The sequence below is a fragment of the Genypterus blacodes genome, unplaced genomic scaffold (assembly GCF_046128005.1).
Source record: "Genypterus blacodes isolate CSIRO-AG114 ecotype Tasmania unplaced genomic scaffold, CSIRO-AGI_Gbla_v1 ptg000058l_1, whole genome shotgun sequence".
Lineage (NCBI taxonomy): Eukaryota > Metazoa > Chordata > Actinopteri > Ophidiiformes > Ophidiidae > Genypterus > Genypterus blacodes.
In genome coordinates this window covers 3,800,470-3,818,942 of record NW_027466870.1, presented here as the reverse complement: position 1 = coordinate 3,818,942, position 18,473 = coordinate 3,800,470, and the positions used below count along the sequence as shown (strand labels likewise).

Below are 18,473 nucleotides of genomic sequence, written 5' to 3'. Positions count from 1 at the left end.
CACACACACGCTGGTTTGTGTTTCCCACATTTCCGGTATAATTGAATAGTTCAAATTACAGAAGGAAACATAATTAGCCTGTGACTATAAACACAACTAATGTGAAACAAATCTTTGCTTAAAGAGCCTTGAATGTTTCATCACAATAAAGACATTTTCAGTGATTAGTTAGGGCCATTTAACGCAGTGGGGCGGGCAATTTGGCTAAATACGCAAAAAAATTAGTATGCTGTTCTACTTAAATTCATATTAATTGGAATGATTAAATTATGATTGGATTTCTAATTTATGCATTTAATTTTGAAACGCCCCCAGGAATCATAGAAGTCAAATACACTGAACACACACATAAACTGTCCTAGCTGTAGGTTGTGGTGCAGGACAGAGCTGAGATGAGACTTTGCTTTAATCCTTTGTGTAGTCATGAATGTTGCTCCTCCTATAGCAGGTGTGTTAGTTTTAACAGTTGTGAGTTGGGGACAATGAGACACTGTGCTGTGCCAATGTAAATGATCACAGTTATTGACTTTGGTTGGAACTTATATTGGCCCAAAGCAAACACAAGGACAAGGGAAAGACAAACTTTAGACTGCATACATTCTGATATGTTTGGCCCAATCCCAGATAGAAAATATTACTTGATAGGAAAAATACTACAATGTTGTGATCTCACTGGTGTGAATCCACCTCCACCTGAGGGCTTTGCCAGAAAAATCTGCTCCAGCTTCTTCTCCTTTTTCTTGGATAAACAGGAAATTGCATAACCAACACACAGCAACCAATCACGCACAAAGCTGTCTTGATCTGAATGTGGCAAAGGTGAAGGTGTGAGGAAACGCATTCTACGCACGCGAAAGCATTGTGTCAAAAGTCGTGCTGGGGCTTGTCTGAACAGTGAACACACCGAGTCTGCAGGTTCTCTCAGTCAGACGGCTCATGGCGTCGTCTGCCATCACACTCGGTCATTCAAAAACACCTTCTCACCCAATCAGAGCCCAGCTGATCATGGTACTGATTACAATAATGTGAAGGGCACTTTTTTTTAGATGAAAATATGGCCGATGACGCATTGAAAGATTTAATTTAAAGAACACATTCCATGAAAAATTACAAATACAGTACAGTACACATCTGATCTGTCATGTCGTTGCAGTTTGAAGCAACAGTTAAATACACAAATACACATTTCATTTTCCTTATCTGGATTCATTTGGCACTTGAACGTGTGTGCATGCCTGTAAGGGCCCAGTAAACTTCTCCACAATATCCCTGAATTCTAGTAAGCACTATTATAACACATGAAACCTTCTGGTCTTGGGTCTGGACTCCAGCGTCTCGGCCTGAGCCACAGTTTCACGTTGTTCTCCAGGAGGGACTCTTCTGTGTTTCATATTGCACGTTACGCTCACCTGCAGAGAGCACGAAACCTTTGCTGGAGCCATAAACTCGCTCTTTCCCCCGTATTTTCCATTGACCTCAAAAGTTCACATCAGAATCCCACGAAGCCCAGCGTCGGGAACGTCTGTCAGCTGATGATTATGATGTCTTCTATTTCAGGAGTTCTGCAGTGACAAGATCAAAAAGACACACAATGTCCAAGTCAGCACCAGAATATGGGAACCAGACCCGCATGTGATAATTAACGATGTTTGTCTGACAAATATCCGTGCAGTATATTTGTTTCCCCTTACACACAGATGGTGCCGTTAAATCACCTACAGTGTGACAAGGGTGGAGAATGTTCTGCATCCTGTAGGCGTGTAGGGAAACGTTTACTTTACTCATTTCCGTGGCAGCAGGGTCGAGTCCCACTTGAATATAAATGAACTGAATTTGGTTATAAATGAAACACTAATGACTAAGTTCCAATTGTGCTTTGTCCCTTTCTCTATTTTACTTTGCACGCACACTACTTCAACACAGACAGAGTTATTAGTCAGAGTGAGATCACAGCATCACTTCAGGACATTTGTCGCCAACCACCAACTGATCATCTGACACATCCTTGATAAACAATATCTTACATAACAGGACACAAAACGAGAGAGGACACACTACAGGCTAGAACAACTCAATAAACTCCTACAATAAACACCAAAAACAGGCCCTTTAAAAAGTTTAAAAGCATTATATATCCTGACACTCTTGCACAAATTCTTGTCTTTGGCCGTTTAATCTCAAGGCGAATATCTAAATGAGTTCCTGCCTTGTATCCAATGTGTCAGCAATTAGATATGCAGCCACCGTCTTTACTCAGCAATAAGCAGCACATTTCACTGCTGGGATGAGTTTGTAGTTGTGCGTTTCAACTCTTAAAACACTGACAAACAAAATCTTCTACTTTGTTATTCCACAAGCTACTCTTGTGATTTTTTGCCACTTCCTATTGCAATGAAGCGTTGCCTTTGTTAAGCATCTGTAAACCCTCTTACTCCATCCACGCTTTGCTTAAATGTCAAATTAAAGAAAGAGTGACTGAAAGGGTTGAAGTGATGCGCCAACCTACAAAAGCTGTCGGACACAACTTTCAGAAAATCCATGTAATTTTGTGCATCCGAGTCGTTGCTTCAATTTTAGAGAGTAAACTGAAAAGAGGAACGACCTCAGATCCTAAATGCTCTCAGAACCACATAAGTGAGCGTTCCACAGCAGGAAGTGGCTCATTGTATGTAGATTGAATTTCATCCAGAAGACATTAACATGTTTCCTAATCAAATTCTGTGTGAGTTCAGAGAGTTAAACTGACTCGCACGGGTCTGCAAATCACTGCAATCACACAATCTGTGAAACTTGACAAGGGACAAAAGACACAAAGTCACTTAAGGGTTTCATGTTAAGGAGGAAGGAGGGATGTTCAGCTGTGCTTCTTACATTACACATCATTATGATGGCTCAGTAAATGAGACTTCCTCAAACACTTAAACATCCAGAGGGGGAAGGTGGAGGATGGAAGCCTTTATAGCTTCACTGGAAGAAAATGATGAAACCCAAGAATTAAAGTCTGAAGAGAAAAGCAACTAATTCAATACATCTTTGTAGTTAGATGAAAAGATTTACAATTTATTTCAGATAGTCTACACGTTCTTACTGTTAGTGAACCTTTCATTTGACTCTGAGCGGTTTACACTGCAGCCTTTCCCTCCACATATCAGCCGTATTGATCCGTTAGGCATTCTAGTAATTAACTGTCAACGAACAAAATGGCCTCTTCGATAGAAGGTGGAAGCCGAAACCGAAACTGTGGTTTAGATTTACGTTTTATTTGGTGCCAGTTACGTGGAAACAGCAGGTTTAAGGAAGCTTGAATGTGTCTGATAAGCAAACAAAGGAGGCTGAAGCTTCAGAAAAGGGGAAGTGGTGAGAAGAGAGAAAGTCCTAGCACGACATTTCACTACTTCAACAATTATCATCTGGTTATAAAAACAGATTAAGAAAGTTTGGAGATGGTCGCAATATAGCACGTCAAGTCCACACACACACACACACACACACACACACACACACACACACACACACACACACACACACACACACACACACACACACACACACACACACACACACACACACACACACACACACACACACACACACACACACACACACACACACACACACACACACACACACACACACACACACACACACCAGAGAGTGTCTTGACTATACGCCACATTAAAAGATCTATTCTGATTCTAAACACACTTTGCTACCGACAACCAACAAATCTTTCCTGACTGGATTGGACTGAAGCTCAGAGTTTATTCGGGAGGCGACCCATGGAGACGGAGCTGTGTCTGGGGTGGGGCGGGGGTAGAGCTGGGGAGTGGGTGGGTTTGGGGGAACTCTTCCCAGTGTAACTCCCTCAGTCTCTCTGTAATCAGCCCATCAACTGGGTGTGTCTGCATGGCTCCCACCGCTAATTTCATTGCTGCGAGACCACGTAGGGCTGAGCCAAACCACAGCGCGGAGGAAACTCCACTACAGTCTGCTGCCTGCTGATGATAGATTGTCTCATAGAGAAGGAATGAGCGCACAAGAGAGAGAGGTAGGGAGAGACGAGTGTATAGAAGACACTGTGGCAACGCGCCGGAAGAGACGCTAACTGAAATACCACCCTTACAATGTTTTTGGTCTAAATGAGACATTCAGGGTCCCATCGGAATGCATCCACATACATTTGGTCCATAAACACTTTTACATATGCAGCTCTAAACAACCAGCGTCCACTTAAAGTCTGACCACTTACAATACTCTTCCTCTTCACACAGAGATAAAAACAGAGAAATACATATTGACACATAAATAATGTTTCTAAAAGCTTAATGATTGGAATGTGGTTGCTTCTGCAGAGCCAGCATGCGGGTGAAGCAGGGATTTGCTGGGTGACTAAGCGTCCTCATTAGAGTGTTGGGTTACAGCACACACTCGACATACCGTTTGCAGCAGCACAGACTGGGGTACTGGATGTGAACGTCGTTCTGAATGACACCTTCCTCCACGCCGTGGAAATCTTTCAGCTCTTTGAGGAACTTGCGCAGGTCCGTCATGGGGAATCCCTCCTTCTGGTAATTCTGATGTCGCAAAACAAAAAGCATGGGTTACAATAAAACAACCTCAGTGTCAGAGTCAGATGTTCAGAGTTTACGCTCAGACTTGTTTCTCCTCTATGGGATCAGTACCTTGATTGTCTCGTATGCGTCCGTGATGAGGGCGATAAAGAGTGACAGCACCATGTAGATGAAGAGGGAGATGAAGGAGTAGAGGTAGGCGCGGCTGAAGAGCCACACCAACGTGTTTTTGTCCTTCAGCTGGGCGAAGGTGGTGAACATGTCGTCGCCGTTCACCAGCGAGAAGAGACACTCGGCCACGCGACTCAGGCCCTCAAACTGGGAAGAGGAAAGAGACGTGAGGTATAATGAAAACGTATACTTGGCAATGATTCCCAATGAGTAAGATTCATCTGTAGACATGGAGAGTATTATTTGGTTTGGACAAAGTCTTGCCTGTAAAGCATACATGAGCGTTACCAACGGGCCCCAGACTGTGATAGCATCTAAACACAACATCCCACTGCCAGCGTATCGATGCAGGGCAGAGCACAGGAGGACGTGTGGGATGGCAAGTGCTTGAACATCCTCTGTTTATCCCTCCAGTAAATACTGGAGGGATACCCCCCCCTCCCCTCAGCAGCCACCACAATGTAAATATATCGTGACCAAACACTCACAGCTCAGGACACGAAAGGAACCTGGAGGTGTCGCTGGTGTGTGTTCACTTTCACTTCAGCTGAATTCAGAATGAACACTAAAAAAGCTGCAGTTGACACGAGAAGTCAGTGATGTTTGTAGGATGTGTGATTCTTGGATGTTTTAATTTATTGGCTGTGCTTCTCCCCGACACTAATCCGTAAAAACGATCTGAAAGTGGCTTTTTCCGGTCCGTGGAGGTCAGACGGGTCCGCAGCCTATTTACAGTGGAGACACATCAGCTGGGCCCCGTGCTGCTGCTGCTGCTGATCTCAGTCTATCTAACATCTGTCTGTGCCTTGTTTAGACCACTGCTGCCGTATGGACTTCCGTAAATAATTTATCTTAACCGGCAAAGACAGCTAAACACACACACGCATCTCTGCACGGCACTGACTCACCCAGGATCACCCAGTTAGAGTGACAGCCCCGGCTATTATCACCCAGAAATGGGACCTTTTACTTCAAATACACCGTTTTTAAATTGAAATATTTGTTGTACGCTTTATGTTTTCAGTGCAGTAAGAAACACAGTGTATCTCTAAGAGTGTAACAGCTGGTGACTGGGTGGAATTGTGATATATAGTCAATAATCAGGGGACAAGAAAATGAATGATCAAAATAGAAACTTGATGCTGATAAAATAAACTTAAGCATTTATTATCAAAATATATCAACTCAGTTTTGGACACCGACACACTGAGGTGCTGAGGGTTCCACAGGTAAAATATACACTGACACCTAGTGGCCACATGTGTGCAGTGTCTTCACACAACAAAATGGTTCACTTTGTTATTCGATGCAATTTTTTATTACAAAGTTTAGCCGAATTCTTACATTGAATGACTTTCTGAAATATCGTAAAACAAAACTATCTCCTTTTTTTTTTCCAATACACTCACAGGAAGTGGTTTTGGATGACCTACCTTCTCATGATAAGGCCCCAGCACGATCCACCCACAGAAGGTGTAGCCCAGGTAGATCATTCCCGCACAGCAGCAGAAGCGCAGCACCTTGGGGAACGCTGCCTTCATGGTCAGAATCAGCACCTACACATGCAGGAAACACAGACAACTGGGCTGTTACATCTTCTCCATTCTCTCCAGTTGCTCCGCGCCGTAATTGGGAGAGGAGTTCAAGTGCTCATTGGAAGAAAACAACCAAAATACAGAAGTGAAAACACGGACAGTACGGAATGTTCCAATACTGCGAGGACAGAAATGAACGTGGGTGAATCCCGAGTTTACGACCTTAGCGGGTGTTTCGATTGCAGTTTCACAGTTGTAAATTTGGTATTGCCCAAATTCCCACACCCCTCGAACGCAGCATTCTTACAAGACAATCTGAGCACCTGTGGTCGAAGGCGTTTTGCCTGGGAATCCTGCAAAATAATGGACTAATGAACGTTTCCCTTACTCACGTTGTATTTCTGGAAGTAGCCCAGGTACCGGATCACACCGACCCAGACCAATAATGTAGATGTGCCCAAGAAGATACTGCACACGTCGTAGCTGGTTAGACTCTGCAGGACACACGCAGAAAGAGCAGAAACAATATTAAGGGTTTAAAACAGACTCTAGGGAAGAATACATGAAAGACTTTAATCAGGATGAGAGCGAGCAGTTGCTGTGAAAGATGTTTTCTGAGAACATCTACACGGAACGCAAACACAAGCGGTTTTCTCCACATAAACAAAAGCCTGAGCCATGAATAAAGACTTCAGTTCTACATCCGTCAAAGTTTTAGGGTAAATACTTAACACGGTGGCAATAAAAAGGACCTGGGCAGGTTAGAATGAACTCTGCACTTTACGGTCTTGCTCCAAAGTCCACCAGTCACAGGGGGGACACTTCCATCTAGCAGCTGTCCCCATTTTATGACTCAATTGATTAACAGGAGGAAGAAAAGTCACGCAGGACAGTTTGCTTTGGCTTGAGAGATGTAATAAGATTTTGTACCTTTGCTTGTATTTCCATCTTCAGTATCGACCCGATGATGGCCAAGATGTCACTGACGATGACGAGTACATACCAGCCATTTAGGAACTCCTTCTGGTCATCCTCACACACACTGCGGCTATAGTTCTCTTGTAAAAATCGGGAGAATCTCTGAAATGACAAGAATGCAAACTGAGTCAGAGGACAAACATATTACGACTCGTCAGCTTAGTCCATTTTAGATTGGACACATTTGTCTGCATGCCAAGTGTTTCCTTCATCCTTCAGGTAGCTGTCATATCTCCCGGTAACAGCGTCAGACACAGTAACAATCCATCATATACTTTGTATGACATCAAATAAAAGTTAAGTGTGCCTGACGGTGGCGTGTGGCGTGCAGAGCGGGCGGCTCACCTGCAGTAACCTGACGGCCAGTATGATGGAGCGGGCGCACAGCACGGTGGACGTCAGGCACATCAGAATGACGCAGGCGTCGAAAACCAGGAGATAGTGTGTGTTCTTCTGGGCTGAAACACAGGGCAAGAGCGTACGTGTGTGTGTGAGAAGAGTTTATCTCCTGTGCAACTCCCGTCACACTTGCTCTTTGCTGATAACCACATGCAGAGCATCAATAGCCAGCAGCACCCAGACTCTCTATCAGCTGGGTTTGGAGTCAAAGTAACATGGGTTCATAACCAGCTTGGCTCTTTATGTGTGTGTTCTTCCATTGTGCAGAAACAGGGAGGTTAGATTACTGCTCAGGGTGTGGAAGCCAGGAAACTTTGCATGCATCATTTGTGTATAATGATTGATAACTTCTGTATAGATTTAGCTGCATGCCTCTTATTACCAACTTCCTCCTGTGCTTAAGCAAAGCTCTCGGTCAAAGGTCACCTGCTTAGCTGTCATGTTTGATGAGCGATCAGTGTTTTACAACTTGTTACAGGTTTATGTAATACTGCACCTGTCCCAGATATCTTCCAGTCCCTACAGGCGCTGCTCTGGGAATCTATGTCCAGGAATATTTTCACCTTTCCGCTGTGACACGCGTTGTCAAAAGTGATCTGGAAACGAAGGTCAAAGGAGAGTGGATAAGGAGAAAGAGACAAGGAAGAGATAAGTCTTCCTGCTGAATGTGTGAATATGAATATTATTAAAAACCTGGTTTGGATACCAAGACGACCTGTGCAGTGAGTTTGACTCCCGTTTTGTAAACTTCATGTATCAATAGTCTCAAAATAAAGTATCAGTGTTTGCTGTGTTTCCCCTGGTGAGATATTATGAAACAGTTTGCTGAACCTACTGTGACAAAGAAGGAGTAGCAGTCTGGTAACTCTCGTGAACGCACAGTCTGGAGGTTGATCCCTTTCAGCTGGAAACTGATCTTAATATCAACGAGTCTGAGAAGGAAGCAGGGGCATCGAATTGACTTTAGGTAAATAAATGAAGCAAAATCTAAGCAAAAAGTAAAGTAAGCGACGATTAATGTGCGAAAAAGCCAAGTAGACCTTCAGCACACATACTGTACCTGAAAAAGTCCAGATCGAAGAATGATGAATTCCCAGCTCTCCATCGGTTTGTGCTCTTTGGATTATGAGTAAAACACACTGAGAGGAAGAAGACAAGAAGAGGACGGGAACATTATCACATGGAACTTCTGCTTCTAAATCAGTTGATGTTACGGTTGTGAATTTCATATGATACTGTGGACACTTCCTTATTGTGTCCCAATCACAACACAAGCTGCAGATCATCTTTCCTTCTGCACATATTTACTTTACCTGAGTACCGATCTCAGGTGTGAAGCAGCAGCATGTGACCTCTGCCACCATCCGACCATGACGGCCTGTGTTCAACCTCACCTTTCTCCAGCTGGGCGTCAATGTCATAGGTCCCGTCTGAGGGCTGCACGCTGCCTTGCTTGTAGTACTCCTTACAGGCCATCAGAGGCAGCAGGGTGCCGTCCTCTTCCTCAGCATAACTGATGGGCCCCACAGAGAGCTGGCTCAACCGGCTATACTGTAAATATAAAACACACACCTCCAAGTTCAATGCGCTGTGTAAGAAATGTAAAATAGTGCAAATATTAAAACAAATATTCTCTCTCACACACACACACACACACACACAAAACTCAGAGGGAGCGAAAGAGAAAAGGAATGGGGGCGAGTTGTTAGTTTAAAGATAAGAGAGCTGAGGAGTGTTTCATAGAAAGAAAAGACAAACCAAAAAAGGCAAAGTCCCATCTTTATTTGGGGGAAGAAGAGAAGGGGACCAACCTGATCCAGGACATGGGACAGACTGTCATGGACGCCTTGTTGGGTATAAACAGCAATGCTGTAGTCGTCCTCGTCCACCCCGCTGTAGTCCTTCAGGAAAAGGTTTTTGAGGGCGATGGTGTTCTCCTCCTTGTAGGACACAACCAGCTGGTTGTTGAGGCCGAACAGGACGAGCTAATGGGAGCACAAGGAGAAAAGGAGGACGGGTAGAGGCGTTTGTTCAGTTGTCATGGCCGTAGCTGGTGGTGCTATCATGCAAGATTACATTGGATTGAAAGGAGTTTCTACTATGTGTTCCCCTCCCTCGTGTATGTGGCTGAGCTGGACAAAATAGAAAACACCTCTGAATACAATGCAGTCATATACAACAGTACCACCAACTATGTCCGCAGCAATACTGAGACAGAGACAATTCAGAGACTGTTTTGAATAGTTCAAGTCATTTGACAACTGCAGAGCCATTTACAGTGAAATGTCAGTCAGTAAAGACAAAAATAATCCGTTACTGTGCATCTAGCTGTGACTGTGATGCAACAGAAGGAAAGTTGTGACATTCTTTTCTCTTCGATTGGTGGCCAAAAGACTCAGATCTGAGGGTGGAGCTCACTTATCGCTCACATACACACGTGATGGTACAGAAGTAAAAACACTCACAGCATGGCAGAATGTTTGACAGAAAGATCAGAGGCTGTTAGGAGCATTGAGCAACGGAAATAAACATAAAATAGATAAATGACTTCTAGAATATGATGCAAGATTACTTCTTCAAAGCCTAACAAAGAGAACTGGTGTGTGTGTGTGTGTAAACGGAAGGAGTTACTGGAAGTATTATGAAACAGAGTGGAGTCCTTCTTTCTTTCCCATACTTGCGTGGTGACCATGATGATCTTCAGGATCTGCACACCCAGTTTCCATGGTTTCTGACCCCGGGCCCTGTACTTCTCGCAGGGACTCTTGAAGTAGTACCTCAGGTCATCTCTCAGGCTCTCCTCCTTCACCGTGTCCTGACTCATTATGGAGCTGAACACAGTCATAACAGAGGGTTACCAGGCTGCATGTTTCAGTTTGGGGACAGAGCGACGAATGGAGAAGTGAAACTGAGGGTCGGATGTAAAAACAGCCAGCACATGATAAAGTGGCTTGATCAACAGACATTTTCGTGCAATTTATTGGTCAACTCTCACGAGAAGGACTCCATGTACTGAACACACTGGTTGCATTCATGGTACTGGGTTCAAGTCCAAGGTTAACTCAGTGCACCTTTTTTTCCCTCTTGGTGTTTTTCCTACAAGCTCTCTCTGACTTCTGCACACTTTTCATGCTGCATCTGGACTAAACCCTCACACAACTATCTTCTTGTTGAAAATACACATCTGACAACTGATGTAAAGTAAACTGAACGTGTTGAGTTCACCCACCTGGTCACTAGCTGCTGTGTTTGAAGTATTAAATGGCAGTATAGAAGTTGTTTGTATACATTTTCAGCGTATCTGTAGCAGTTTAACACCACTTTCTGTTTAACAACCTACAGCTGTTACACGAACACTACACACGTTTCCTCCTTTGAGCAGTTTGCACCTTGGATAGTTTTATATATTCCAGGGACTCACTTTGAACTAACTTTTTAAACACGTGTAAATCATATTAACCTTACCTGATCGAGTCGCTCCTGTCCAGGTACCGAATCAGTAACTCCATTTGAGCTGTGATTGGTTGGCGAAAGCAATTGATTGAGATGCCAGCTGTGATCGAACAGGCTGACTCTGACCTGTGGCACACACTGAATGCCTTCAACTGGAATTTACCAGCAAGCACGTGGCTTTCAGTCCGGCCAATCAGAGAACGCCTTTCAAGAGGTGGGCAGGGTCCCAATCCACGGTCCGAGGTCCCAGCAGGTGTCACTGAAGGGAAACTCGCGTCGCGTCGCTTCGGTTATTGTTTGTGTTGTTCCTATCATTATTGACACGATTACCTGTTTGTGTAGTTTCTATCCCACACAGTAAGTGTTGCTGATGGTATTTGCTGGATCAATAAGCTGTTTTCCCCTGAATTTACACGATTTAAGTGTGTCGACATGAAGAGAAGTGCAGATTATTTATTCAGTTATCTGTAAACAACAGGTCGGTATAAATAAAGAAACGTCCACCTTGCCTTCCATTGATTCGCTTCGGCTGACGTCATTTCTAATACAGACGTTATTCTATTTAGCACCACATGATGACGCTATAGACCACAATACAGATGACGCGTCACCCACAGCGAAGTCCATGAATTCCTCGCCTGTCAGTGGAAGCTTCACATTTGCATTTTCGTGTTTTCAAAGGCAAAGTAGTCAGGCTTCTTAAAGGATCTTTACAAGAGTCCTTTCTATACACACACACAAGCATATAATACCTGCATTCTCCTGCTGTTACAAAATCAGCAAATCCTTTGTAACGCAACATTTTAAAGATATATGATCCATCTGTCTCCTGTGCTGAGTGACCAGTGAGTCTCTCCTTGTAGAAAGTGAATGAGGCACTGTTCCTTCGAAACAATACTGTACTGTGGCTTCATCATAAATAATTCAATAACAAAATTACAAAACATTCCTATAAAAAATAGAAAATGTCCACTTGAATTCCCCCTCAAATCACCAGTTCAAGTTCAAAATTACTCGACGTCGCCATAGTTTAAAAAAATCCATTCTGTTGGAGGCAGCGGGCACGTTGCCTCTTTGAGCGCTGAGCCACCTGCTTATTGTGCCAGTGAGGCGTGAGCCGTCTCCTGAACGGAAACCCCAAGAGTTTCAATGTTATCCAGCGACACAGACGAGGGCCGGTCATCAACCAAAGCCTCCTGGACCTGCAGTAAGGCGTTTACACAAGAAATACGTTACACACACGCACAGCTTAGAACTCATAGCGTTGTGACATTTAGATGTATGAGGAAATGTTGTGAAATTTGCCGAGACAAGCATTCAGACTCAAATCAAGTTGGTATAAAGTGAATTTCATGTCATGATGTCATACATAGTGGATTCCAACCTCTGTTGTCCTTTAACATAAAACGCGCAGAGGTGTATGGTTGTTCACAGTCATGAGAGGTATATTTTAGGGAATGATCAGATGTGCAGCTAAGAATGTGTGTGTACATGCATATAGATATAAACAACAAACACCATCATTAGATCACAAAGGGTTAAAGTGCTGGAGACTAATGGGACATGTTACACAAGAAGGATTACTTGGTTTGAGTTATTTACCAATTTACGCAGCACCTGAATCGTCATCCAGTTAGAGCACGAGCAAAGCTGAAGCATTCAGATAAAACATGATGGAAAGGAAACCTTCAATGGCTCAAGCCCCGGTCAGATGTGAGTGTTTAAGATTCTGGAGGGCTGAAATAAAAACTCACCTGCACTTCACCTGCTGGTTCTGTTTGTGGAGGCCGATTCCGAGCTGGGATCTCCATCTGTCCCTGAGCTCTAGGACCCCGAGCAGCCCTGGATACTGCGCCATCTCTACTGGGTTTCTGCTGAGGAAGGTTCTTATTCTCCTTCAAAGGTTTGGGCTTCGCCTGGGATGAATGAAGGGGTTTTGGTTGCGGGGTGGCGGCAGCAGCGTCTCCTCCAGCTGCCGCCTCCTCCTGATTCTCCTGCTGGTCATCTGAATCCGTTTCACCTTGCGAGTCGCTGCCGGTAGCAGAGCGACTCTCCAGGTCCTCAGCCTCAGGACGTCGGTCAGCCGGCTCTTCATCTGTGGCGTCCTCGCCGTAGGCTCGGTCCACATTCCTGATGTTCTCCACAGCGTACTCGACTCTGTGGGCCCTCCGACGACGAAGACGAAGAACCTGCTGCCCGTCTGCACTGCCGTCCCTTGCGTGATCTTGAGGCAGCTCCTCCACTGCATTGTGTTCATGGTTCCTGATCCTCCGGAGAGGGCGAGGTTGGTCCACTAGCGGAGGAGGAGGGGGGTCCCTGCGGTGGCGGAACGGTGCAGTGATGCCGTGTTGGAAGGCTGCCTGCACACTTCCATACATGCACACCTGGAAGAGATCTCCTGGTAATAAGTTGCATTTCTACAACACACATACCATCTCTACATGGGACTGAGTGGGAACAAAGGTCAAAGGTCCTTACCACAACTGCCAGCACAATGGTGAGAAGAACTGGGATCTGCAGGGTGATTGGTAAGTCTTTGAGGAGGGCTCGCAGAAACTCACTGATCCCCTGGCCAAAATGCTTCAGTGGCTCAGTGATGAAGGTTGTGATGGTGACCGCTATGGCCTAAACAACAAGGCAAGAGAAGAGCATTCAGTTCAGTGAACTGCTTTACTGAAGAAGGTGGGGATAATTTGAAGGGTGGTGATGTATGGTATTTCAATAGCTGAGCTATAATTTATTTGTTTTATTCCACAGTGATGGAGCCACCAAAGCTAAACTTGAACATTCAATCTTCTTCTTGAGTTATATTAAGCAGAACAGTGGATCCTTACTTTGGTTGGAGGCACCAGCAAAATGGGATTGACCAAGAGCACATGGTAGTAACTCTCACAGGGGTCATCCTGAAGAGTCCATGTGCGTCTGAACCAGTCTGCAGGAAGAACAACTATTACTGTTAAACTATTGGAGCAATGTGTCCCACATGGAGTCTGCATCAGCGCCTGTATATGTGACGGTGCGTTTAAGCGTCTTACCCTTCAAGCCATCCATCCAGTCAATTTTCTTCATTCCAGTGCATTTCTCATTGAAACTATCCATCTTCACCATGTTGTTCTGGTGTTCAGCAAAAGCAATCTGGCACAACAACATCAGTGTTACACACTGGGTGTAGCAGATCTCATCACCAGCGCTTAAAGAGAAGAAGAGCCTTTACCTTGTACAGATAGAGCCAGTTCCAGATGATGCTGATGATGAAGCAGATGGCAAAGAATCTCCTGAACTGGACAAACCAGGAGACTGTGGACCAGAGCTGAGTGGAGATGATGACTACCAGGATAAGGACAAACATACTTGCCTGAAACAGAAGTAGAGACAACAGTGTGTACTATCACTGATGCAGTTACACCTGTTTATTAAATCAATCTGGTTTCTTTTCATGCCTTTGCATACACTTCCGATTTACGGGGGAGCAAACCTTGATGATTGTGTCGAGCTCCACACCAAACGCGTCCTCAAAGCGCCACTTCCAGGCCTCGTAGTTGTGTGGTTTGAGCTCCACCAGGAGGTGACTGATGGCGTTGTCCAGCGCCCCTGTTCTGTAGCTGTCCCCACCCTTGAGAAATGCTTGAATCTCTGCCACAGCCTGTCTGGACAGTCTCACTTTAGCATCATAGACGTCATCTGAGGAGTCACTAGGCTGCAGAGAAACAGGACATGTTGAAGTTCAGCTGGTGGAGCATTAGACCAGCGTTCAGCTGCTGGACAGAAGTGTGACTCAGTGAGGTTGATAATGATGGTGCCAGTCTCCTGTATGTGAACTTTCATAGGGGGACGATATGTCACACATTTGTGTATATCAGCTAATTTTGAGGGTTTTCTGCAATAGGTCAAAAGTGGCTATTGCAACTTAAAATCATCGACTATAAATAAAGAGAGGAAAACTTACCAGACCGAGTTTCTCTAGTTCCTTCAGCAGCCTGCTGAGGAGTCTTTTGAACACTGGGTTGCATGAAGGCTGCTGTTCCATAACCGTGATCTTCTTCATCTGCTGTTCAATCTTAAAGGAGGAAGAGAGAGTTTAGTCCATGAAGGGGAAAAGTCTCATTCATATTCTCTACTATGTTTATATTATCCCCACTATAAGCTACCAGCTATAGTATGTGAATAGGTTGGACAAAATAATCTTATATAACAGCATCACAAACTACATCTTGAATCAGAGCCACCCGGACAACGTCAACTAAATCTCACAACACATTATCCCTGTGAGTCGGTGCTCACCTGCTTCTGTAGCGCCGCCACCTGAGTGTCACAGGCCGGCTGGAGCTGCTCAGGCTCCCGGCTGTGCTCTCTCCTCTTGGTCGGCCCTTGGGGAGACACCGCCGGCTGTGAAGCACGCAGAGGAGCCGTTAAGGTGCTGAACTCCGCCTCCCAGACAGAATATAACTGCCCTTTCATTATCACCACACACGATATTGTTTCTTGATATAGTCGTAGATAGTTTAGAGGCGACACGAGAGTGTGAGAGCAGAAGTGACAGCTTGGCGAGGTTCTGTTAGTTAGCTCATATTTACCGGGAACTCACCTCCGCTGAGGGTTTCCTCATGGTTTTGGTGCTCGGGTCGTAGTTCAGCATATCATACGGGTCGATCCAGTCATCGTCCCGCTGCCCGGAGACCACCAGTGACAGACAGAAGAACAGGACTACGGGGTACATGCCGACAGTGAGAGTGTGTGTGTGTGTGTGTTAGCCCAAAACAAACACGCTAACCTCAGCTAGCTTACACGGCGCCCCTCGCCCCGGTTGTAAACAAACAAAGTGTGCTATTTGGTGGTGAAGGCGCGACCAGCAGACTTTCAGTTCAGCCAAACTAACGCAGCGAAACAAATACGTGCAGCGGCTAAAGTCCGGCGCTGTCTTATTCTGAACAAGACGTTGTGCCATTACCGAGAAGTTCCGTCTTGTTCTTCTGTGATGTTTTCGCCGCGGGAGCGTCAGCAACAGCGCCCCCTCTGACTAGGTGACGCTGCACCTACTGTGATGGATTATGAGATTGATCAAATCAAAAGGAAATAAGGGGATTCGTCTATCTAGTCTCCTTCAAATAATCCCTCCGAAATCCCTAACTTTAAAATTACTCGACATCGTCATATGTACAAAAAAATCCATTCTGTTGGAAGTGTAACGGGTTAATCAGTTGCGTTAATAAATAGTTAAGTTATATTGGTATTTATATAGTTAAATCCTGCGGGAATGGGGTGGGCTTTTGGAAGATAGGGGACGTCATTGGCATTGTGGGTAACCTGAGGCAGAATCAATGTTTTCTGTCTGCAGTTAAATTGGGTTGAAATGCTGTCCACAATAAATGTCATTAAATCTTATTTTCGTTGTATTGCATGTGTTATATATATCCTATTGTTGAATATTGTAGATAACCTCCCTTATAAATTGTATTTGTGTGATGTTTTACATCGTTTTGTAATTTTTATTTGGTTTTGTATTGTCGTTTGCCTTGGAAGCACGTATTCACTGTACTAATGTACATTTTCATTTGATATTTATTCTGTTAAAGTGGACCGTATTTTGTTGTTGTTCCCGACTCATACCAGTGCTTATTCGTCGTGTAGTGTTCTGTAGTTCGTGTGAATTGTGTATTTAACTCGTGGCATGGTTAACTTGCTTTTCTTTCATTCGTGTTGCATTCATGGTGCAGTACCTTTTTTGGCAACGGGAGTATTTATTCGGGGTTCATAGCTAAAAATGGATTCGTATTGTTAATTGGGTTGTTTTATATAGTGTGTTAATAAAGTATTTGGAAGTACTTAAGAGAATAATGTGAATCAATGTCTTCCGTCTGCAGAATAAAGTTCTATTCATCCCAGCTACAAGTTCATCCATAATGCAAGACATAACGCAGGTTACAGAGGAAGCGAACGCGTTGCTGCTCTGAGCACTGAACCACCTGCTTGTTGTGCCAGTGAGGCGTCTGCTGAACGAGAACCCCCAGAGTTTCAATGTTATCCAGCGACACAGACGAGGGCCGGTTGTCAACCAAAGCCTCCTGGACCTGCAGTGAGGCGTTTACGCAAGAAATACGCTACACACACGCACAGCTTAGAAACGTCTAATTGCTGCCAAAATGTGTAGCAAAGACTGAGCAGGACTACAGCAGCGCTGTGACATTTAGATGTATTGGGAAATGTGATGAAATTTGCTGAGACAAGCATTCAGACTCATCAAAAGTCAGTACAAAGTGGATTTCACATCGTGATGTCATACACAGTGGATTCAAACCTCTTTGTTGTCATCCTTTCACATAAAAGGTGCAGAGGTTTATGGTTGGTCACAGTCATGAGATGTATATGATGTATGCAAAGCGTGTGGAACGGCTGCCTACACGCACGCACACACACGAAGAAGCCTTTGAGATTTAAAACATTTATTTGATCCAAACATAAATCAAACATGTCTGTATATTGTCGTATTTGTTTAGAGGTGTCAGTGACTACACTCACAGAAGAAAGGTACATTTATTTGACAAGTATTCTTATTTAATAGGATTTTATAACAATTTGAGTCTGGCCTTCCTCAAGATCCTGCACACGAACACCAACATCTGGTCGAATCCACTGTGTTGAAAATGTTTAACACAGTTTTGAGGGAATGATGGAATGTGCAGCCAAGAATGTGTGTGTACATGCATATAGATATAAACAACAAACACCATTATCAGATCACAAAGGTTAAAGTGCTGGAGACTAATGTGACGCAGAGGGATTATTAGGTTTCAGTTATTTACCTATTTACACAGCACCTGAATCGTCATCCAGTTAGAGCAGGGGTCGGCAACCTTAACTGCTCAAAGAGCCATTTGGACCCGTTACCCACAGAAAAGGAAATACCGGGAGACACAACATCCTTTTGACATTCAAAATGAAGATAACACTGCATATATCGCTTTTTTTTCTTTGTTATGTATAAACAAGCTATAGTGTGTTGCATTCATGGCACTCAATGAACTGCTATAGAGAAAACAAAATTACATTTCTGAATGCAACAAAAACATTTTGAACTCCAAATAAAAGACGCTGGGTTGAAGGTTACCTTCAAATAAAATACGCAATGTCTATTTGAGTCCTTCTTGTATTTATGAATGAAAAGCCAAACTTAAATTATCCATCAGCAGCAAACCAAAAATGCCGTCCTCTTTTGTGTGCCGTCATCCTTTTACTGGAGCGTACAGGCAGCTGTCAACCTGAATAATAAATGGAATATTTCACTGAACAATGAAAAAATATGAATATATGCAAAATAGTACAGTTAAAATATTTCCGGTCAGATGTGAGCATTCAAGATTTAGGTGAT

The 18,473-nt window shown here is 44.1% G+C and overlaps 2 protein-coding genes across 3 annotated transcripts; both read right to left on the bottom strand.

Moving 5' to 3' along the window:
• Positions 1 to 312: 312 nt before the first annotated feature.
• Positions 313 to 11,249, bottom strand: mcoln2 (mucolipin TRP cation channel 2). Its single transcript, XM_076152965.1, has 14 exons — positions 11,120 to 11,249; positions 10,332 to 10,485; positions 9,466 to 9,639; positions 9,049 to 9,205; positions 8,715 to 8,793; positions 8,490 to 8,586; positions 8,151 to 8,250; positions 7,601 to 7,713; positions 7,208 to 7,357; positions 6,670 to 6,771; positions 6,176 to 6,298; positions 4,683 to 4,889; positions 4,438 to 4,574; positions 313 to 1,562 (listed from the first exon to the last, which is right to left on the bottom strand). Exons 1-14 carry the CDS (start codon positions 11,161 to 11,163, stop codon positions 1,526 to 1,528), a joined length of 1,674 nt encoding a protein of 557 aa, XP_076009080.1. The 5' UTR covers positions 11,164 to 11,249; the 3' UTR covers positions 313 to 1,525.
• A 291-nt stretch (positions 11,250 to 11,540) lies between these two features.
• Positions 11,541 to 16,085, bottom strand: LOC143002682 (chloride channel CLIC-like protein 1). Of its 2 annotated transcripts, none has more exons than XM_076152963.1 (10): positions 15,693 to 16,085; positions 15,389 to 15,493; positions 15,054 to 15,164; positions 14,583 to 14,804; positions 14,322 to 14,462; positions 14,143 to 14,242; positions 13,942 to 14,039; positions 13,586 to 13,732; positions 12,862 to 13,491; positions 11,541 to 12,309 (listed from the first exon to the last, which is right to left on the bottom strand). In XM_076152963.1, the coding sequence occupies exons 1-10, from the start codon at positions 15,822 to 15,824 to the stop codon at positions 12,202 to 12,204; spliced, it is 1,794 nt and encodes a 597-aa protein (XP_076009078.1). In that variant the 5' UTR covers positions 15,825 to 16,085; the 3' UTR covers positions 11,541 to 12,201. The 2 variants fall into 2 exon arrangements, with proteins under 2 accessions (XP_076009078.1, XP_076009079.1); XM_076152964.1 differs by having other exon boundaries at positions 14,583 to 14,750.
• Between the last annotated feature and the right edge of the window lie 2,388 nt (positions 16,086 to 18,473).